Source organism: Garra rufa, chromosome 2, assembly GCF_049309525.1.
Source record: "Garra rufa chromosome 2, GarRuf1.0, whole genome shotgun sequence".
NCBI classification, from domain to species: domain Eukaryota; kingdom Metazoa; phylum Chordata; class Actinopteri; order Cypriniformes; family Cyprinidae; genus Garra; species Garra rufa.
In genome coordinates this window covers 26,728,648-26,753,028 of record NC_133362.1, presented here as the reverse complement: position 1 = coordinate 26,753,028, position 24,381 = coordinate 26,728,648, and the positions used below count along the sequence as shown (strand labels likewise).

The window sequence follows — 24,381 nt, the reverse complement described above, 5'->3', positions numbered from 1 at the left end:
ACTTTTCCCAACATTGTACTTTACTAATTTTTTTGTCAAATACAAAAATGTAAAATAGAACAGATGTATTGAGATGTACTCTAATAAGACAACCCAGGTATGTATAGTAGGCAGTATGCAGTAGGCTGAAAAATCGGACAAGTTATCTGACTTTACAGCTTGAAGCTTTCAATCAAAAAAAGGCTCACATTTGACTCCCTTAGGATAAAGTTTAAATCTTTATTTATTTGTGATTTTGTGAAATCAGTAACCCATAGGATTTATGTGTAAATAAAAAATATAGCAAAAAAAAACAAAACAATAAAAAACAGAATTTTCAGTGTAACGGTAGGAAATATGTAGCCTGTGTGATTGAACAATCATTTTAAATTGTAACAATTTTGTTCAGGTGTGGTTATTACGCATCACCTGGCAAATCAACTGTTCATTCCAGATCGATATAAAAGGAATTTTTTTATTGCACAAACAAATTTAACATAAGATGTAAATTTGAGGAAAAAAAAAAAAAAAAAAACGCTACAGTGTTTGGGCAACCACGAAGGACACCACAGAACACGAATTGAGTTGATCAAAATATTTTTATGGTTTTCTCCTATAGGGTTTTCCAGGAACATCTATTCATATAGTGCAACTATGAAATAGTACAAAATTAGTGGATGCTAGACCTCGGTAACCAAATAAGGCATGCACTCATCAGAAGATCTCTGAGCCACTAGACAGATTCACCCACATCAACTACACAGGATCACTCACAAATAACCAGCCATGGCACACAGAAGGACATTTACTGGCAATCAGTACCGATAACCCGCAAATCTGCATACACACACACAGCAAAAAGCTGACTAAAGCAACACGCATGATACAATCCGCTAAATTCTTCGGGAATGAGAGGATAAGACTATTTCAGAGAAAGTGGATATGCAAAGGCAATAGGTTTCCTGTCCTTGTTCATTTATATGGCGACCGGGGGCTTGTATTACGCAGGAAGGCAGTTGTGACTGCGAGACTGGACTTGCATGTCTTCCTCACTTCAACATTGACCAATGAGGAGGCTGTTATGATTAGTGAACGCTTCCCCAATGTTTCGCAATATTCACACCACAAGCTGCCACACAGACAAATGACACTACGCAGAGGTTTGGAAATAGCTTGGCATATCCGCAACAAATTACCTTCATCCCCTCAGGTATCCACTCCTGTTACGTCCTACCATCAAATATAAAAATAAAATAAATAATATCTTCATATACTTGGTCAAATATCTTAACTTTAATGTTTGTAATGTGTTTACATTTCTTCCCTTTTTCCAATATACATCCATAAATACTTTAACAACAGTTTAACATCTTTATATAGCTTGGGTGGACACAGATAGACCAACCCCTAATAACACACATAGACATACACAGAGAAAGGCTGAACATGTAGGAGTGAAATACAAAGCAAAAGGGTCAAATCACAGCAGTAGAATGTGCCGGATCATGGTGGATGAGAGCTGAGTCACAGCTGCTAGTGGAAATGTATACGCCCTTGAGAGAGCCGGAGAAGGAGCTGAGGGCTTGTTCGATGCTTGTTCAGCTCTTTTGTTCTTGCTGCCGCAGGCGGCACCCAACGGCCGTGATCAAGGCGGCGCCTTTTCCGCTTCCGTCTTCAGAGAGAAGGAAGTTGACGTTGCATTTGGGGGCAAGCTCCTTCACAGTCTGATGCATTATCCGTGAGAAACTGAAGAGAAGATTTGGGATTAGTTAGGGACCACATCTATGCCCATCACTTTTGAAAAATATGTTCTGTACCTACTAGGGGTGAGCAATATGGCCAAAATCTATCACAAGATGAGTAATTTAATTTGAAGATAACAATATATATCACTATATAGTTATTCTTGCTTTGAAAATAGATTGTATGAAGTAATTAAATGTATAAAGAGACTGCATATTCTTCACTGTGTACATTAAATACATATTTATTAATCTTTTGTTGTTTAATTAACAGAAATGACAGACAGCAGAAATATTAGACTGCTGTCACTTTAAGAGCTGCCCAGATCCAATATACTGTTACGCATGTGTTTTCTTTCTCAGCTGTTTCACTTAAGACCTAATATACTGTGTTTACTGTTGTGTTAAAGCCTATAAAAAGGCAAAAACAGCGGAAACAGTCAGCGCGCGCATATAGGGAAATGAGTTCTCTCTCGCTGCAGATTGTTTCATTTGCTTAAAATCACTTGTTTTTAAATTGCATTGCTTATAGGAGAAGTTCCCTTCCAGAACAAATTTACAGATATTTTACTCTCCCCCTTGTTTTTTATACTTTTTAACCTCAAATGCTTGTCTTGTCTAGCTCTGTGTGTACTCTTTGTATTCCGGTTCAAGACAGTTAGGGTATGTCGAAAAACTCCCCAAATTTTCTCCTCCAACTTTAAAATCGCCCTACATGGCTATTTGACCTTTTTTTTGAAGGGCGTTTGATCTTATTTGCACATTTACTTTGTAAACACTTAGTCGGTACTTCTGCAGCGATGTAGGATGATTTTGACGTTGGAGGAGTTTTTCGACCTACCCCTAACTGTCTTGAACCAGAATACACAGAGTTCAAGCAGAGCTAGACAAAACGAGCATTTGAGGTTAAAAAGTATATAAACTGTAATTATTTTTTTTTTTAAATAACCAAATGTTTTGCTAGATAAGATTCTTCTTCCTCGGCTGGGATCATTTAGAGCTGTTTGAAGCTGCACTTAAACTGCATTTTGGAAGTTCAAACTCGGGGGCACCATAGAAGTCCATTATTTGGAGAGAAATCCTAACATGTTTTCCTCAAAAAACTATTTCTTTATTACTGACGAATGAAAAGACATGAACATCATGGATGACAAGGAGGTGAGTAAATTATCTGTAATTTTTTGTGCTGGAAGTGAACTTTTCACAGTGGTCATGAAAATGCAAAGAATACATTTTCATGACCACGTAGCACAGCAACGTCACATGAGCGTGTAACTGTAATAGACATTATAGTCCAAACTCTCAGTTAATCATGTCTACCAGTATATCATCCACCCCTTGTATGTACATCACAAAAGCAATTAAAAAATACATTTATTCTGCATGTACTTACTGTGGATGGAGCTTATACAGAGTGCCATCCACCCCAACGGTGATGTCCAGATGGTCCAGGCCACGGTTCTCACGGATTTTGTCTACAACTGCGGCCATTCCTGCTCCACAGAGCTGGGCAGCTCGGCGGGAAACAGCTCCACACACTTCCTTGACGATAATACTGTCATCGCATGTGCTGTCAAGTCCCAGATGCTGCAGAATGGACCTGACCTGCAGTAGCGCCAAACGGTCACTAGAGGGAAGAAAGAACATTTTAGTCCATGACCATCAAGCAGTTTGAAATGTTTCTAAACAGGATGTAATTTAGCTGTTCAGAGTTTTTGTGATGAAATGTGGCAATGTAATCTGAAAGTACCTCTCAATTTGGGAAAGGAACTTGGTTTCAAAGATACCCCTGGTCTTCAGGGTCTCAGAGATCTGTCCTCTGAAGAGGAAGCCACGCTTGGTCAAGTCAATCAAGATGTTCCGGACAATCTCACCCAGGTACATGCCGCTGCACATCTTCTCATACCTAAAAGTGAAAAAACAAACTTTTTTTGAGCTCAAATATGCCAAAACATTATAAACAATAAAAATTATTATATCTAAATATTATGGGTTGATAAAATTTTTGGTAAGACTTTACAATGAGGTTTATTAGTTACCATGAACTAAAAATGAACAATACTTCTACTGCATTTATTAATCTTAGTTAATGTTAATTTTAGAAAAAACAATTAACAACTGTATTTTTATTAACTAATATAACACAGATTAAGAAGTGCTCTTATAAATGTATTGTTCATTGTTCGTTCATGATAGTAAATACATTAATTAATGTTAACAAATGACACCTTATTGTAAAGTGTTACTGATTTTTTTTATAATTTTAAGACATTTCTTATGCACACCATAATGCTGCATCTATTTAATAAAAAATACATAAACTATAATAAATAATGTTATAGTTGATAAAATTGTAAAAAGAATATAAAGTAACACTATAAATATCTAGAGTATCTGCATTTACATTCTTAATGTTGGTACAAACACAGGACTCCTTCTAGGCATCTGATCAATTCTTCCAAACTTGCTTTCTTACGTTAAAACATTTGTATCAATTTATTTCCAAAATGTTTTTCTTTTCATCACACTCGAGTTGATAAAACTGCTCACCTTTGTTTGCCGGCATTGAGGGATAAATCATCCACAGCATTATCATACTGAGTCCTGATGTCATCCAGGCAGCCATTATCTCCAAACGCTCCCCACTCCATGTTCACACACATCCTGCCTTCCACTCCATCCACTGTCTCAATATTTCGCATTTCCTCCATGTAGCAGGCATTGCTACCGGTTCCTAAAAGCACACGTCAATGACTTCTTAACTCAAATGTGTTTATAACAGTCTTTAAAATTTAGAGATACAATTTAATTAAATGTTGTCACATTTGATATATTGATTTGTATCGTATTTACCTGCAATCAGCCCAACCTCACATGTGGGTTCCTCATATGCACAGGTCATCATTGTACCCACTGTGTCATTCACTACTGCTACGACGTCCAAATCAAACTCCTGTACATAATATAGCATGCACAAAACATTCATCAAACAAGGATCAAGATTTAAAAATGAATCACACTATCAAAGCTTCTATCATCTTGTCACATGTGACAGTACAGTATGCCATAACTCACCTCTCTCCTTTTGATCGCCTCTCTCAGGAGGCCCACAACATCTTCTCCTTCACAGTCTGTGGCTTTGAAGCCCTTTGTCCAAGTTACCAGAATTCCCTGTATCCATTAAAGCATAAAAATCATCAAGATTTATTCAATGGATGAACAAATGAAGCGAAAAGAAAAAGCAAACAGGCAGCTCACCGCATCCAGACTAGTTTGTCTGCAGGGGAAGGAAAAGGTAAAGCCCAGAGGCAGGCGGGCGTTCTTCATCCCCATGTAGTCCAGGAAGTCAGATATGCAGTACACAATGTGATCAAATAGCTGTAGGAGATGTGAAACAGCAATTTCAATCATTTAGTGTTGCAATATTAAGAGATGCAAATCCGTTACTAACAAATAAAAAAGACTTCTTAGACTTAATTTTTTTCACTTTTACTTTTTATACACTTGTGTAGTTGTATCATATATACATTGAAAAGTTTAAAACTTTGGGGTCAGTAAGATTAAAGTCTCTTATGCCCAGAAAGGCTGCATTAATTTGATTAAAAATACATTTTTCAACACAGTAATTGTGAAATTTTCAGCAGTGTTTGAGGATTCTCTGATAAATAGAAAGCTTTTTTTTTAACCTTCCTGACCTTAAACATTTGAAAAGCAGTGCATAATGCATATAACTATATAAAATATTTTGTTTAAGTCTAGTAAGGTGCAAATATGTCACAATGACCACACACCTCTTCTCCGGTTCCTTGCATTACTTCTATGGGAATGGCGTAGATTTTATTATGCATCTCCACAGTTCGCCTCTTGCCGCTGCGAATCTTTACCAAAAGCACCCTGAAGTTTGTACCTCCAAGATCCAGAGCCAAAAAGTCACCATTTTCTGTATAAAAAGAAAATACATAAATACAAAAAAAGTCATGAATCCTGCATACAAAAATGTATTACATAATGACATAATTTATAATTTAGGATAACAATGAGAGGACTTCAAACAGCATAAAGTTCCTGTGCCATTGTTTAATTTTATTTCTCTATTTGTGAATTGAGAAAGTTTTGAATTCTCTGCAGATTTGCTCAGTGTTGATATTTGTTGAATGGTAAAAACACATCTGTATACACTATTCTTAGTCAGTAAATCCTTTACCTTAAATAACCATCAGCGATACAATACAATGTCATGTGCCTGTATTGAGTAAGGGATTATACTGTGATGCAATTCGACAGGGATAAAGAGAATTTAATTTGGATTTCAGTCTGAAATTTTCAGACATGAACGCATTCCGATTAATGTAATCATGACACTTCATTTTCAGTGAAGGAATGGCAGATTGTGTGTGGGTTATTATTGAATATCTAGGATTCTTTGACTTTTTTTTTACCAAAATACATAGCTGTAGATCTTTTACCTGATCCATCCGGGGTACTCCGCACATAGGTGGGCAGCATCTTGACAGTGGCTGTGTTTTGGGTACTTTTGCTCAGTCCATTCTGGATCTCAGTTCTCATCCTCTTTTTCACCTCCAGCAGTTGGTCTTTGGTCAGTCGGAACTCTTCCAGTGTCTCGGCAATCTGACGTGTCTGATCGGCCAACCGGGAAGCCCAGGCTGTTACCATTGCAGCTCCTTTGCCACTTCCACTCTCAGAGAGCAAAAAGCGAACATCAGACTCCGGCACCAGACGACGCACAGTTTTGTGCAACCGACGGGCATACCTGGGAGAAACAGAGGGATGAACATAATTCATGAAATGTAATTTGTTCCTATATTATTGCAGTAAAATGTAATTTATTCCTATGATCAAAGCTAGATTTTCAGCATTCTTCAGAAATCATCCTAATATGCTGATTTTCTGTTCAAGAAATATTTATTATTATTATTATTATCAATATTTAAAACAGTTGAGTACATTTTTTTCAGGATTCTTTGATGAATAGAAAGATCTAAAAAAAATGGCATTTTTTCTGGAATAAAAAGCTTTTGTAACTGTTATTATACACTACATACCATATATGCCTATATACCACTGTATGGGGGGGGGGGGTTATAGAAATTAATACTTTTAGTTAGCAAGGATACATTAAATTGATTAAAAGTGACGAATTCGTCATTAACGTTAGAAAAGATTTTTATTTCAGATGTTCTTCTGAACTTTCTATTCGTCAAAGACACCTTTTAAGAATTATATTCAGCTGTTTTCAACATAATAATAAATGTTCTTTTGAGCAGCAAATCAGAATGTTAGAATGATTTCTGAAGGATCATGTGACTGAAGTAATGACTCTAAAATTCAGCTGTGAAATCACAGAAATATTTTAAAATATATTCAAATAGAAACCAGTTATTTTAAATATTAAAAACATCAAATAAATACAGGTTTGCTGAGCAGAAGGGACTTCTTAAAAAACCTTAAAAATCTTACTGTTCAAAAACGTTTGACTTGTGTTGCTCGAAGACGGTTAATTTGGCTATGTACAGAACCATATTCGTTGGAGGAGCAAACACAAAGTAACTGACGTATCTAAAATGTAGCCTAAGTTACGCAATATTATTTTCTCCATTATTTAATTGTTTTATACATATCACGCGTGTTATTGAGATATTTCCTAAATAGAACCTAAAACGTCATACTGGTTGTCAGAAACCTGTTGTTTACCGGTCATTATAGGCCTACCATTTGACCTTATAGCACGTTTATGCGCTTAAAAACGCAAAGGAAAAATGCCGATAGGTAATTTTCTATGTAAACATTGCTAGGTGGACATGTTGACCGTTGCGCTCCCCTCTTAAGTCTTTTGCAGCTTCTGGAACGGGTTACACGGCGTTCCTAGAATGCTATCCTCAGGTAAGTTTACTTTTTGAAACGAATTGAGACGCTTTTCAATGGAAAAGAATGCGTTCTTTGTGAATGACCCCTAATTTGTTGAAATACCGCGTTTTTAGAATTCTGCATCACGGAATGAGTCACGGTGAAGAAAAACAATGAAAAGCGTTCTGTGTCAACGGTTACTTCGAATGCAGAGACCTATCGAATCTAGTATTCCAAAGCGTCATGTAATAATTGAATATGTCAGACAAAGCATTATTTGAACAGTTTACCCTGCTGAAAAAAACAATAGAAACCATCACAGAAATTTGAATGGTTTCCACTATCAAATCAATTACAAACCATCAACTTTTAAACATTAAAACCAATTAAAAATGGTATTCTGTAGTGTGTTTTGGGACATATTCCATTAGCGTTTGGTGGTTTTAACAAGCCACCAACAGAAAGCAACCAATTATCAGTAGAAAGAAACCCACAGGGTCTAATACAGTTTCCATTAAAACCAATTGAAGTCTCTTTATAACCAGTAAACTATTACACATTTTGTGATGCTGTCTATTTTTTTTTTAGCAGGTTAGCGTGTGAGGCTTTTGAATGAAATATAATTCCCCTCATGTTCAGCTTATGGCTTTTATTATTAAGGACAGTGTTCTTGCACAACACAGCCATATCTCTTTCACAGTACAGAGCACTGCTATGTCTTTCATGTTTATTTAAAGACTTACTGTCTATTCTGACATTCAAAGATGCCTGTAAATTGTTGGTGAAAATAGGTGGCATGAATAGTATGACACAGAAATTTGATATCAGTTCTAATTTAATTTTCTACTTTTTTTATTTTTCCAGCGAATCTCCCTGTAAGCTCCAATTTATGTCCAATTTAGTACCCAGATATAAGGTGATTGAGTAGAGTGTCACAGCAAATAGAGGTGCAGCTGCTCCTATGGAAAACTACTCAGTGTGTATTAATAGAGCTCGCCTTTGTCTGAAGAGCCCTCAAGAGGGTTCAGCGCCACTCAGGGTGTCACGTGCACCTGCAGATGTTTTCCCCAAACCCTCCGTGATGACTTACTAAGCATGCGGGGTCCATACTATTACTGATTTGTCATGTTTTAGTCTGATTTGATGATTTAAATATAATACTCACTGTGGGTGCATCTTGTAGAGGGAGCCATCGATGCCCACTGTGGTGCGGGGGCGTGGGGAGTTCTTATTGTCCTTGAGACGTGTGAGGATTGCACCCAGAGTGGCAGCAATTAGATTTGCAGAGCGAAAAGAGACAATAGCACAAACATGCTGCACAGCAATGCAGTCGTCTTCAGATGGCTCTACACCCAAGCGTGTCAAAATCTCCTTCGCTTTGGTACGTCCCTCTTTGCTCCTAAAGAAACAAAGTGGTACTGTTATAAGATTGGAAAATCATGATTTTTAGAGTCACAAAGGATCATCTATATCATTTATTAATAATGACCATAATGAAACAAATCAACAGATAACTTACTTCTCAATTGCAGAAACATGCTTGGTTTCAATTTTTCCTTTTGTAAGCAGTTCTGGAGTGATGCGGCCCTCAAACAGCAGGCCTTCTTTAGCCATTTTGACAAGGATCAGCCTCACCAACTCTCCCATGTACATCCCGCTGACCATCTTCTCAAATCTGAAAAGAATCCAACATTTACCTTTATCTCTTCAAACGTTATGATAGATAGATTTTTGAGAGCTTTTAATATTCTGTGACGTACAATTGCTTTCCAGGGTTGAGGGACCCGCGATCAATCTCCCTGTCAAACTCAGTTCGGATATCCTCCAGTGTGCCGTCGTCTCCAAAAGCCCCCCATTCAGTATTAATACACATCCTGCCTTCATCTCCTTCCACCAGGTCGATGTGTCTGAGCTCCTCCATGTAACATGCATTAGTACCAGTACCTGAGGGATCACAGCAGCATATGCCATCGCACATGTTCAAGAATCCAGAAGCTTTGATTGAGCATGTTTAGAATATCAAATATGTGACCCTGGACCACAAAACCAGTATATAGTAAATATTTGTAGCTAAAACCAAAAATACATTGTATGGGTCAAAATGATAGATTTTTTGCCAAAAATCATTAGGATATTAAGTAAAGATAATGTTCCATGAAGATATTTTGTAAATTTCCTACATTAAATATATCAAAACTTAATTTTTGAGTAATAATATGCATTGCTAAGAACTTAATTTGGGCAACTTTAAAGGTGGTTTTCTGATATTATTTAGTTTTTTACACCCTCAGATTCCAGATTTTCAATCTCAGCCAAAAACTGTCCTATTCTAACAAACCATACATCAATGGAAAGATATATGTCTTTTAAAAAAGACATATATTTATATAAGGGTCACATATATTTGTGGTATTCACCATTCATCTGTACACTGTTCATTTACAGTGCCTTGCGAAATTATTCATACCCCTTCATTTTTTTCACATTTTGTTATGTTGCTGGTTATGTTAAACTACTTTAAATTACTTTTTTCAATAATGGCAAAGCAAAAAATAGTTTTTTTAACATTTGTGCAAATTTATTAAAAATAAAAAAACTGAAAAGATCCCGTTGCATAAGTATTCATATGTATTTCTGGGACACTCGAAATTTAGCTCAGGAGCATTCAGATTGCTTCTAGATGTTACTACACTTCGAGTGGAGTTAAACTGTGGCAAAGTCATTTGAATGAGTATGATTTAGAAAGGCACACAGCTCTAAGAAAAGGTCTAACAGCTGAAAATGCATATCAGAGCAAAAAACAAGTCCTGAGGTCAAGATAACTGCCTGTAGAGCTCAGTGACAGTCTTGCGCTAAGGCAATGATCTAGGGAAGAGTTCAGAAAAAAAATCTGCTGCATTGAAGGTTCACAGAAGCATGTAGCCTCCATTATCCATAATGGAAGACGATTGGAAACAACTAGGACTCTAGAAAATGTCTGCCAGCCCCTATCCAAGCTGACAGAGCTTGAGAGGTGAAAAGGTGAGGCAAAGAATGGCAGATAATTGCCAAATGCAGATGTGCAAAGCATCATACCCAAAAAGACTTGAGGCTATAAAGGTGCTTCAACTATGTACTGAGTTAAGGGTATGAATACTTATGCAATGTACTTATTTCAGTGTTTTATTTTTAATAAATTTGTAAAATTTGCAAATCTGGTTTTTGCTTTGTCATTATTATGGTGTATGGAGTGTAAATTGATGTGGGGAAAACTAATTTAAAGCAGTTTAACATAGTGCTGCAACAAAACAAAATGTGAAAAAATGAAGTGTATGAATACATTTGCAAGGCACTGTATGTGAATCAAATGGGCATCGCAACTGTACAATTCTAATTTTAAACTCATTATCAGAGTTTGATAAAATACATAAAATAAAGAAAGATTAGATTTTTTTTCTTACCAATAATAATGCCGACTTCACAGCGCTGGTCATCAAAGCCACAGGTCATCATAGTTCCCACAGTGTCATTGACGACAGCCATGATATCTGCATCATAGTCCTGTAAGTGAATTATTAAACCATTAAATCCCTTAGTAAAAAATTAATATCTACCTGTATACCGTCCACAAAAAAAATTGTTTATCAGACTTACCCCACGTTTTTTGATGGCTTTATTTAGAAGCTTTACTACATCCATTCCTTCAACCCCACTGGCCTTAAAGCGCTTCGTCCATGTTAGCAAAACAGCCTGCAAAAATACAATAGTAAAAAATATTTTCACAAGCGTGTAGGCAGAATTCAATACAAAATCGAAATCTCAGTTGTGTAAACTAGATCTGTGACACACAGTTAGCAGAACTATATAAAATGTAATTGTCATAATTTCTTGGCAAACCATATTGAATCTAATGCTCTTACCTCATCCAGTTTAGTGTGTGCACAAGGGAATGAGAACGTGAATCCTATGGGAAGCTTCTTGTCTTTAATTTTTTGTTTCTCCATGAAGTCTCCAAGACATTCTGCAACATGGTCAAATAACTGCAAGAAATAATAATAATATGAATGTACAAAATGGAGACAATTAAGATTGTAGACAAAAGCTGAATGGCTTAGACAGAAGATCAGAACAGAATTTCTATAATAGCATGGTAATGTATATGAATGTATTTGGTTTTGGTGGAATAGATCTGCCACGCTGCTGCTGCTGTTGGTTAGTTCTATTGTTGTAGATTATTGCTGCTGAAATAATAATAATATAATACCCCATAGCAAATCTATACAGGTGGAGCTGGGGAGGTGGAGGGTTTCAGAGGAACTCTCAGAGTGTGCTTTGAAATGCTCTTGTGAATGCTAACCAGCCATTTAAATCTAAAGCAGCAAGCTCATTGATTGCTTATGCAACATGAACCAATCAGCTTGTGACAAGTAGTTTATATGTTAAAAATAAGCTTTCCGTTTATGTATTAAATGACAATATTTGGCCAAGATACAACTGTTTGAAAAATTAGAATCTGATGGGTGCAAAAAAATAAAAATATAGAGAAAATTGCCTTTAGTTGTGAAGTTGTTGAAGTTCTTAGCAATGCATATTACTAATCAAAAATTAAGTTTTGATATATTTATGGTAGGAAACTTACAAACTATCTTCATGGAACATTATCTTTACTATATATCCTAATGATTTTTGGCATTATAAAAAAATCTATAATTTTGACCTATACAATGTATTTTTGTCTATTGCTACAAATATACCCGTGCTACTTGCAACTAGTTTTGTGGTCCAGGGTCACATATCATCAGTTTTTGTTAATGACCCATCAGCATGTGCCATCTAGAGTTTCATGACAGAACATGGTATTTAAACTGTCTAATGTAAAGTAGGCACAGTGTTTGTAAACATAAAACATATTGGCTATTCAGACAACTATGTTCAATATTCGTTTATATACTTTATTCCACACATATTTTCAAAAAAATTGCTTGTTTATGATTTCAGGTGGATGAAGAACTGGTCATGTACCCGTGATCCGCTGCCGTGGATGATGTCCTCTGGAGTCTCGTAATTCTGACTTTCCATCTGCACTGTCTGTTTCTTCTCATGCGACACTTTGACACGCAGAATACGGAAATTAGAGCCACCCAGATCCAGGGCAATGAAATCTCCCTTCTCTGTAAGTGAATTAAAGAAATCATTAATATTACAAGTATTTTTCTACTATCAGGAGTTCATAAGTTAACACTCAAAATGACTTATGGGTGTATAAATGATGACAGCATTGCCATTTTTTGGGGAAGTGGCCCTTTAATGATACTTAAAAACATGTAACATTAAACCAGCTAGAACGTTCCCCTTCTGGAAGTTGCTTTATTAAGCTACCTAAAGGACACTGCTGCTTATCCTTATGACAACATGTCATAAAGTTGACTGGGTATAGTGGACCATTCTTGTAATGGTGAGACAGTGCATCAGAATTTATTTTGGTCGTGACCAAGGGGGCTTAATCAGGAATGCTTTTTTTACTGAGCTGGCCAAAGACACAGACAGATCACCCCAGGCAGCTCTCTCACAGTGAGAAAACGTGGATTCTTACCAACAGAGTCTTCAGAAAATGTTTGTAGTAAAATGGTGATTAACAAATCTGTTTATGCCATAGATTAAACAGAGAAAGAGTAATGCCAAGAGACGTTAGTGTTAGGTCAAAAATGCTCTCTGTAACTGTCTTTTTTGCTTCCTGAGGCTCCTCGACGTGTCCAGATTGTCGATATCATGTGCAGTGCTTGTTGCCAAGCAACACTGGAAATCAAATGCCTTTCTTTTTTTCTTACTGTCTTCTGTTTCTAGGTTGGAAATCAGGTGTCTGGGAGTGTGAAGATTTTTAATACTGTACACTCAGCATCAGCTGGAAAGGTCAGGTAACTGGAATTGCAAACTATTACAGTAAAATGTTATTCGCATGAACAGGATACTGTACATAACAACAGTTTGAACAACCTGAATGTATTCTTTAATGGCTAGCAAACTTAATATGTGATTTAACAACATATTAAAACCATTCCAGGAAAACTTTATTATTTAAATGATAGATGAGTACAAATATAAAGGGTAGTATAACTAAAAGTGTAGTTTATACAAGAAGTGACCTGGCGAAATTTAAACTATTATGTTATGTAACATCTAAATTCACATCAAACCACTAGAAATTAGATTTATTTGTTTTAATGCAGGTAAGCGGTCACTGCTGTAGTACAGACTTGCTGCACACACTTTTATCATTGGGATGTTAATAGGTCAGAATCTATATATAGAATGTTTATGCTGTAGTGTCCAGCACTTTAGGACTAGAGAGCTGCCCTTGACAAGCTATTCTGAACTTGATGGATGTATGCTATGTTACATATTCCAGTGATGAATGGATTATTGATGTAGGCACAAAATCAATCAGATTTGTCTACATTGTTACAATTGTTTTGAATTACTTTGTTGCTACATGAGCAATAAATCTGCCATTATTAATTAGAACGAAACTGCCCTGCAGAGCACTGAATTCAACTTTCACATGCCAATCTGACTGGGATTACAGCTCATATAATCTATGATGTAACCCAATGAGTTTGGTTGGATGCTGCAGGGCATGTAGAAAGGCATGAGCACATGTCAATGCAGCTCTCAATGTGTTGTGGTGGGGGGGGGGGGATTGGTTCAATATTGTGAACACTCAGTAGTAGGTTCACTCCATTCTATATTATGGTAAGATTGGCATAGTAAATACATTCGGAAGCAGGCAAATGTTATTATTTTAAACGCCATTTAAAAGAATATAACCAGATGTAACCATTATTTAAATTAATAAAATATGCAGAAAATGCATTTAAAAATGGATTAACAAACAGTTACAATGAAAACTCAACAGATTGCCAAAACTTTTTTTCTACACTTGCAGAAAAACCGTTTAAACTAGTTTTCTTCACAGCTTGTAAACAGCTTTTAATGAATGCCTTCTAAGGTTGTAATTTTTTTTTCTTTTACCTAATGAAATGCAAAGGTATCTTTGACTCTTAAGGATTTTTATTCACTTTCAGAATAAGAACTTCCTGATAATTTACTCATCTTCATGTCATCCAAGATGTTCATGTCTTTCTTTCAGTTGAAAAAAATTAAGGTTTTTGAGTAAAACATTTCGGGAAACATTTTTCTCTTCAGTGGTGGCCAATGGGTTGAAGGACCAAACTGCAGTTTCAATGCAGCTTAAAAAGGGCTCTGCACAAGCTGTACTTCGGTTCAAATAGGTAGGGTAGGGTGAAAAACGTCTCATTTTCTCCTCCAACTTCAAAATTGTCCGACATCTTTGTTTTACCTTTTTTGTAAAGGGTGTCTGACTTTCTTTGCACGTTCGCTTTGTAAACACTGAGTTGGTACTTCCACATTATGTAATGCGTGAGGTCATTTGTGGTTAAAAAGTATATACATTTGTTTTGTTTTTTAGAAAATGACCAATTGTTTCACTAAATAACACCCTTATTCTTTGCCTGGCGTCGTGTAAAGCCCTTTAAAACTGCACTGAAACTTCAATTTGGGCCTTTGAGGTCCACTATATGGAAAAAAATCCTGGAACGTTTTCCTCAAAAACCTTATTTTCCTTTCGACTGAAGAAAGAAAGACATAAACATATTGGATGACATGGGGGTGAGTACTGTAAATTATCTTGAAATTTCCATTTTGGAAGTGAACAATTTCTTTAAATAGTTAATTGTAAGCATCTCACCTCTTCGATTCAGAAAAAAATATTGTTCTTTCTTTAGTCAAAGCATTTAAAAGAAGTACAATGAAGAAAGCTTACTTCTCTTATTTGAGACTGATTTGCCCTGATGGACGTTCCTGCAGACTCCACAGTTTGCTTGACACTAATTTATGAGGAAAGCCCTGCTGATTTTTATTTTTATATACTTTGTATTCCTATCTCAGTTACTTCCAAAGCAAGCTTTTGTGATTATTTAGTATTAAGTATTCTGTTTGCATTCCGTGTACATTTTATTTAATATAAAGCATTAATTTTTGATTTGCGGCCATAAAATTTATAAGCTCACCTGATCCATCGGGAATGGACCTTACAAAGGTGGGCAGCATCTTGACGGTAGCTGTAGGGTTAGTGTCTCGTCCCAGTCCGTTCTCCATTTCCCGTCGGAAGCGGGCCATGACGTCGCGCAGCGTCTCGTCAGAGAACCGCATGGCGTACAAGTATTTGTCAATCTACAAAAATGGACACACAATAAACAAACAAATTACATTGTGCCTCTCTTTTTTCTAAAGCACCCAGGTGTTTATTAGTAATCACTATTGATGAACAGTCGAGTCATTGCCTGTCAGTTGATAGGTCAGTGTGTCCTTGAAATATATGGCCAGTGGCCTAGACTATGCAGACATACAAGAAATCTATGGGCAATTGCATTTATAAACAGACGATGTTAATCAGGAAAATGGCTAGTGAAAGATATTTCACTGAAGTCTAATGCCACAAAAGTGAATTAATACTGTAAACATAAGCACCTGCTCTTGCATATGCTGACTCATGATTAAGTCTTTAACTCTAGTCTAGAGTGAGCACAAGAGAGATTCGCCTTAAATCTGTGTATGATGCGAAATCTGTGTATGCAAAGTGTTGTTCATTACGTGCTGTAAGACAATATTATGATATAATTTTAGTTAGAAATTATTTTTCAATCAGATATGTGACCCTGGACCACAAAACCACTCTTAAGTAGCACAGTATATTTGTAGCAATAGCCAACAACACATTTTATTGGTCAAAATTATCTATTTTTCTTTTTTATGCAAAAAAATCATTAGGATATTAAGCATAGATCATGTTCCATTAAGATATTTTGTAAATTTCCTAACTTAAATATATTAAAACTTAATGTGGACAACTTTAAAGGCAATTTTCTCAATATTTAGATTTTTTTTTCACCCTCAGATTCCAGATAGTGCCAAATATTGTCCTCTCCTAACAAACCATACATTAATAGAAAGCTTATTTATTCGGCTTTATTGATGTATACATCTCAATTTCAAAACCCTTATGGTTTTGTGGTCCAGAGTCACATATAGTTCTGTACATTATGTAATCTTACCAACCGTAGGGAAATGTTATTTTAATGAATTTATTACTTTTTACAAATACCACACACACGTAAGGAAAAGTATATATGTGCTTTCATGATGACATTTCTGCACTGCAATCTCTTTCAATTTGTTGGATTTGTTTCGTTAAAAAAAGGAGAGTGTGTAAAATGGGTCATTGCGTAACCAGTATGAGTAACATCCAACTTCCTCGTAAAAACATGAGAGCAGTGGTAAAGCTGCCAAAACCGTCTCAATGAGGTGAATGGTGGCATTATCTTCAACTATGCTAACAGCACTGACTAGTTCTTCTGACTGTGTGATTTGTTTGCAAATGCTATGTCATGTACACTATGCTTCACCACTGTTTAAACGCTTATTCACGAACTTCCTGTCACAATAGCAACGAATAACTGTTCAACTAATCAAATTATATGTATGGCATCTATGGGTCATAAAACTCTTATCAGGAGAGAGAAGCTTGCAGGTGCACAACTGAATCACACAGGATGGATTTCATTTCATGTTGTTATAGTAACCATGTTACACAATACAACTGTTGCTTCTTACTTTGAAGTGTAAACATGCTTCTGTGGAAAAGTGTTGTTCCTGTTAACTTAAACAGTTAAAAAGTTGTTTACTGAAATCTGAAATAAAATAATAAAGTATTAGAGGAAAAACTGAAAGGAATAGTTCCCTCAAAAACTAAAATTACTTACCCTAAGGTTGTTCCAAACCTGTAAGACTCTTTGTTCATCTTCAGAACACAAATTAAGACATTTCTGAAAAAAATCGGGAGCTTTCTGACCCTGCGTAGACAGCAACACAACTGACACATTCAAGAGCCAGAAAGGTAGTAAGGACATTGATAAAATAGTCCATGGTACATCAGTGGTTCAACCTTAATGATATGAAGCTATAAGAATAGTTTTTGTGCACAAAGAAAACACAAAATAACCACATTTTTCAACCATTTCTTCTCTTCCGTGTCAGTTTTTAACAAAGACCTTACTATGTTGCATTGCTGTCTATACAGGGTCAGAAAGCTGTCTAATTTGATCAAAAATATATTAATTTGTGTTCCGAAGATGAACAAAGGTTTTATGGGCTTGGAACGACATAAGGGTGGGGAATTAATGAAAGAATTTTCATTTTTGGGTGAACTATCCCTTTGAACTTAAACCAAAATTGCTTTGGCAATTAACTGCAATAAATTGAATTGCTACTAAATGACTTTAATTACTAAAAAAGAAATGAAAATAAATTCAAGCTAAATTATTAAAAAAAAGACAAAAGCACATAAAAATACTAAAACTAAAATGAAAATATAAAACAAAAGCTTATTATAAATATTATTAAATGCTAAAATAGTATACAAATAGCACTGTGGAAATTAATGATGAGGCCTATAAAATATCTAACATGGATCCAAGCCATCATTGCCAGAGAAAGTGGCACACAAATTAAATCTAAAAGTTTGAGACAAAATCTGGTTAATTAATTTTGTGCAAATGTTTTCAATATACTACTCTATAAGAATTCAGCGCAATATAAGATAATAATAATTAAAGAATTAAATTATGTATTTTTTTTAATCAGATTATTAAAAATGTGTGGATTTGGTATCTGATCATATTCATGGATATATACTGTATATAATCAAATATTTTAATATTTAAGGAAATCTTATCTTATAAATGAATACGTATATATTAACATCTTAATCCATGTGTTTATATTACAGCATTTCTTCTTTTTTTTTACTAACACAGTTAAAACATAAAGACTGCGTATTCTTAAAGCGAGACACACAGTCATGTGCCTACATGCAGTCCTGCTCTGTTTACACATTTGTCCCTCCCTCCACAAATGCATTTAAACACTGTCAAAACTCTACGGTAAAGGCATGCCGTTCGTCAGCTGTTGTAACCCGACACTCTTCCTCCGGGGGAGGGGGGTTGATGCTCACGACCACCTTCCCCCACTCAGAGACGTACTCTCCAATAAGCACGTTCACACAGAGACACTGAAGAAGAAAAAAATCGTTCCTCTCCTCATGGCAGCTCCATAATGCCCCACATCCTGCTTTCAAGGACATTGCAGCATGAACCCGACAACCTATGGCGACGACGTTGTGTCGTCATCTGCAAGGGTATACCTCGTCCTCTCATCCTCGCCGTCGCACTTCGTGTGACGTAGAAGCTGCAGATGGAGGACGTGAGATGAGGCGCATCTCACGACTCGCAGCTCTAAAACGCAAGCCTGTGTCACCTGTTGTTACACGCCCGGAAAAGCTTGCAAGGGCAGTTCTGGTTAACGACAAATGATCGAATGACGAAACTCACCTTTTTGACCTGGTCATCCTTCAGTTCAGTGAAGTAGTAGGCCAGAAGCTGTGCTGCTATCATCCTGCTTCACCTCTTTGGTGAAAAACCAACAGAAGAGAGAAAGAACAACCTTACGATCCTTCCCAGAGAGGCAGGCAAAACAATTTGAGCCCAGAAGCACAGTGGGTTAACTGTAAAACGAGAAGCCGGCACGTAGGGGTGTTCCCTCCCAGCGCTACGGCAATGTCTGACTCTTGTCGGCCTAGGAAGTCAAGCTGCATATAATGCGCTTGCATGAGATGCAGCAGAGGCTAGGATGGGGAACGGCTAAAGCCCTGCCCACTCTCTCTGCTCCTATTGGCTGAGCTTTATGGGCAGGCTTCTGAGGCAGAGCACAGCTGACAGGCCCCCCTCCTCTGGCTCTCCTTGCTTCTTCCCTCTCAGATCCCACCCCTCCTTCTTCCATTCTATCCATTCAGTCCCGTTCATTCTTCCTTCTTCCTCATTCTCATCCACTTTGAGTAAAGGAAAGAGGGGATTCACCTAAGAGGCACGTAGTGCACGTCCTCAACACGTCACAGTACAAAAGCCTCGCCGATTGAGTTTTTAAAAGCGGTTAGGTTGGTAGATTTGGGTGGAGAAGTGAAAATGCTGAGTAATGCTATGCCAAAGTGCCAAAGTCATATCAGCACAGAGATGTGTGTTTCCTGCTTCTGGAGTTCAGCGACAGGACCGTTATAAATGGGTTACGCTGGAGGAAATAAGGAGACTTGTGACATTATTTTGGGGGATGGTCAAAACAATGGAGGCCAAAATGTCATCAGGGGGTCAGTCTGGAAAGGCCTGGCCTATAATGTGTGAACAGCTGGGGATGATTTACGTTTGAAAACAAGAGAGGATGCGCATAACGTGGTGATGACGATATACACATAATGACACAATGCAAAGGAAATGAACTCCTTGTCTTACAATATCCATGTCATTATGTGATTTAATTGACATGTTCATTACAGTCAGTGAGGCTCTTAAATACTCATTTTGCATCACCGATTTTATACGTGCACTTGTTAATTTTCTAAAAAGAACAGCAACACTTAAATCTTAAATAATAAACATTAGACTAATGTTATAATTATTTAAAAAGTAAATAAAAATGTATATTTAATATTTAACAATTATTACCCTTTGATATGTGATGAATACTAAAATGCTTATGTATTAAAAAATAAATGCTAATATAATAAAAGAAAAGAAAAATATTCCCTGTGATATTAGCTGGTTATAAAATGCTTATGAATTTATAAAATAAGAAAAATAAAACAAATGGTATCCTATAATATACACTACCAGTCAAAAGTTTTTGAACAGTAAGATTTTTAATGTTTTTTTAAAGGAGTCTCTTCTGCTCACCAAGCTTGCATTGATTTGATCCAAAAACAGCAGTAAAAATTTTAAATATTTTTACTATTTAAAATAAATGTTTTCTATTTGAAATATTTTAAAATGTAATTTATTCCTGTGATTTCAAAGCTGAATTTTTAGCATCATTACTCCAGTCACATGATTCTTCAGAAATTATTCTAATATTCTGTTTTGCTGCTCAAAAAGCATTTATTATTATGCTGAAAACAGCTGAGTAGAATGTTTTCGGGTTTCTTTGATGAATAGAAAGTTCAGAAGAACAGCAATTATCTGGAATAGAAATCTTTTGTATTCATTTCTATAATTTCTTTCTTAAGGCTGATTGAAATGTCTGGCTGTTAATTTCTCTGTTGAAAAAGAGTCAAATAAATTGAAAGTGAGTAAGAAGATTAAGCAAGTGTGGATCCCTTACTTGAATATCACCCCCCCCCCCCAAAATAAATAAATAAATTAAATAAATTATACTGACTCCAAGTTTTTAAACGGTATAGTGTATAATGTTACAAAATGTACTCAGCTGTTTTAAATATTGATAATAATAATAATAATAATAATAATAATAATAATAAATGTTACATAAACAGCAAATCAGCATATTACAATGATTTCTTCAGGATCATGTGACACTGAAGATGAAAATGATGAAAATTTAGCCTTGATCACAGGAATAATGTACATAATGTACACAAATACATTTTAAAATATATTCAAATGACTGCTGCACTTTGGATCAAATAAATGCAGGCTTGGTGAACAGAAGAGACTTCTTTAAAAAAGAAAAAAAATTACTATTCAAAAACTTTTGACTGGTAGTGTATACTGGACATATTAAATGCTGATGTGAGGAAGTAATATTAAATCTGATTTAGCTTAAACTGTAGGAGTTCATTTTACAGGGTCCCAGGGGAATGTCACGGTGGAAAACATTCAAGGTAATTGGAAAATCCATGGAAGCGGGTGAGGTGATAGCAACACAGGCCAGATGAGCTTACTGTGGGTCGTGCTTTAAGGCACGCGCCCATCCTCCCCCTCTCAGAAGCATGTGAATGTGAGAGCCTAACATCCTCTTTCTGAACACAGCCAATCACGGCAGAATTACACTGAGATACGTCACTGAAGCATCACAAATTACAGATTTGATTCATTCATATATTTAAACATAGAGCACATATATCTTGAATATGTGCATATTATTGTACTGAAACAAGGAATGCAATATTATAAAGCAAATAAAACAGTTAGGTTAAGATGTTTATGTTCTTTTATATCAGTACACACATTGACTATATTCAGTCCCCAAGTATGCTTGGAGACATTTCGATTATCTTGCTGCAATTTATTTTTAGTGATAGACAGTGGCATTCTAGAAACATCAAAGTCCTTTATGACCGTAATATATGAAGGTGACTCAAAGTGAGATAAGGTTTCCTGGAACAGAGCTGTTTATTTTGTACAGGACATGCATCATACTGGCAAAAAAGTCACCGCTTGGCACACATTCAAATGTCTCTCATTCCTGAAAGTTTATTTACAAGGGGACCAATGCCCTGTCAGTTAAGTACTTTGCATAGTAGAACAATGTCACTTCTTGGCCGAAGTACTAAAGGAAATTAATTTCTTGTCTCATAAGATCAATGTCACTATTTGACTAAATTATCATTTAAAATGTTCATTACAAAGACTCTAAAATACAAATTTCGCATTACATCGATTTGAATATTCTTTACAAATTAAAGTTTGCATAGTAAAGCAATGACTAACTTCCTGGCAGATTGTGTTTGGAGTGCTTGTGTTTGCTTAGTGTCTGTGAAAGCAGAAATATGACATAATACATAATGTCTGGCATTTTCACAAATGACCTTCCCAGTAGACCTACAGCTAAATATTCATGCATGAATGAGCAGACAGATACCATGACAGAGGTCAGTTTTTTTTTTTTCAAGGACACTGGCCAGTTCTTAACCAATTTAAAGAATTAGTTCACTTCCAGAGTACAAATTTCAAAATAATTTACTAACCCTGATGTCATCCAAGATGTTTGTGTCTGTTTTTCTTCAGTTGAAAAGAAATGAAGGTTTTTGAGGAAAATATTCCATGATTTTTCTCCATATAGTGGACTTCAATGGGAGCCAATGGGTTGAAAGTCCAAATTGTAGTTTCAATGCAGCTTCAAATGACTCTACACGATCCCAGCCAAGAAATAAGGATTATATCTAGCACATTTTCTAAAAACAAACAATTTATATACTTTTTAACCACAAATGCTTGTCTTGCACTAGCTCAACCTCAAACATTACATAATCATGTTGGAAGGGTCACACGTGACATAGGCAGGAGTACCGACCCAGTGTTTACAAAGGGAATGTGCAAAGAAAGTCAAATGCCCTTTACAAAATAGGTAAAACAACAATGTCGGTTGATTTTGAAGTTAGAGAAGAAAACGAGATGGAATCCTACTTTTTTTTAACTGAAATACACCAAGAAAGAACTAACTTAGCATGACTTTTCCAATGTGATTACATAACGTGTAAAGATGCGCATTGCAGAGCTAGTGCAAGATGAGCATTTGTGGTTAAAAAGTATATAATTTTATTTATTTTTTTTTGTAGAAAATGACCAATCGTTTTGCTAGATAAGACCCTAATTCCTCAGCTGGGATCGTGTAGAGCCCTTTGAAGCTGCAGTGAAACAGGACTTTGGACCTTCAACCTGTTGGGCACCATTGAAGTCCACTATACGGAGAAAATTCCTGGAATGTTTTTCTCAAAAACCTTAATTTCTTTTCGACTGGTGAAAAAGAAACAAGCACATCTGGACATATTCATAGACCATTCCATAAAGAGGAATGGTTGATCCAGATCAGTAAAAGCAGTGAATTTCATAAATAAGTTCATCTCATTTTGCTTTAAGGTCCTGTGTGAAAAAAAAAAACTGTGACTAAAAAAATAAGACATAAATGAAAAATATTTTCCTAGTATTTTTTAATTTTAAGGTTATTTTGGTCATGACTAACCCATGAATAACAACACTAAAGTACTCATGACAGGGATTAGCTTATCAAGGCAGTCCAGTGGAACTATAAATTTGAGATGCATAATTAAAGACATTTTAAGGAAAAAAGGTATTCTTAATGTTTACCAGCTGCTTTCTAAAATGCTGTAAGAAGTAGGCTAATTATACCATGTCCTCAACAGAACATCTAGAAGAACAGGAATAAACTCTACTGAATGTGTGTCTTGTTCTAACTAGTCTTTAGTTTACTGAGGCAGAGCGAAACATCCTCTACAAGGGGTAAGAGAAATGCTCTAGATTTACGCTAACATAAAATGCATCAGGCCTAATATAATTAGGTCATTAATCCGTCTGGAATTTGCACTGTGGACCTGGATAATGATTTGTCATTTGACCGTATACTTGTATATGGCAGAAATGACAAATAAACTTAATGTATAACCTAATACTATATTAACATAAGGCTTTTGCAGAACCTGGGAGAGCATTTTAAGGAAATAAACACTACAAAATGTCAGCCTCTTTTCTAAACATGGCTATTTGAACAGATAAAGGATGTAGGATGTAAGTTTTTGTTACCTTATCACTTTCCATAAATGAAGGCAGGTGGGTTACTCTTAAAAAAATAGGATAGAGAATCTCACCGTCAGCTGAACTAGTTGGCTCCTTCAGATCAAGTCGGATTAAACACATGCTCTTGCATAACCCAGCAATGAGAAGGCTTCTATTGTAAGGACTGTTACTGAACTAGTCCTTTGATAATTATTGATATGGAACTAATAACAAACAGTGCTAAACAATGCTGGGTTTTCCCTGTATCGAGTTTGATTACAAAGGTAAACTATATGCCACTGAACGCAGTTATTTTATCAAGACTGCCCGTCTTTTTACTGTCTAACTTAGTTAACCTTAAAAGTGTATTTTTACAAAGTGAG

At 35.9% G+C, this 24,381-nt stretch overlaps 1 protein-coding gene across 2 annotated transcripts; it reads right to left on the bottom strand.

The window, feature by feature from the left end:
- Positions 1-559: 559 nt before the first annotated feature.
- On the bottom strand, positions 560-24,153 carry hk1 (hexokinase 1). 2 transcript variants are annotated; one of them, XM_073833984.1, is made up of 18 exons: positions 24,026-24,153; positions 15,653-15,815; positions 12,588-12,736; positions 11,486-11,605; positions 11,220-11,315; positions 11,027-11,126; positions 9,347-9,530; positions 9,106-9,261; positions 8,752-8,985; positions 6,188-6,492; positions 5,513-5,661; positions 4,980-5,099; positions 4,797-4,892; positions 4,575-4,674; positions 4,272-4,455; positions 3,472-3,627; positions 3,115-3,348; positions 560-1,725 (listed from the first exon to the last, which is right to left on the bottom strand). In XM_073833984.1, the coding sequence occupies exons 1-18, from the start codon at positions 24,137-24,139 to the stop codon at positions 1,578-1,580; spliced, it is 2,808 nt and encodes a 935-aa protein (XP_073690085.1). In that variant the 5' UTR covers positions 24,140-24,153; the 3' UTR covers positions 560-1,577. The 2 variants fall into 2 exon arrangements, with proteins under 2 accessions (XP_073690085.1, XP_073690086.1); XM_073833985.1 differs by lacking the exon at positions 24,026-24,153 and adding an exon at positions 19,031-19,300.
- Between the last annotated feature and the right edge of the window lie 228 nt (positions 24,154-24,381).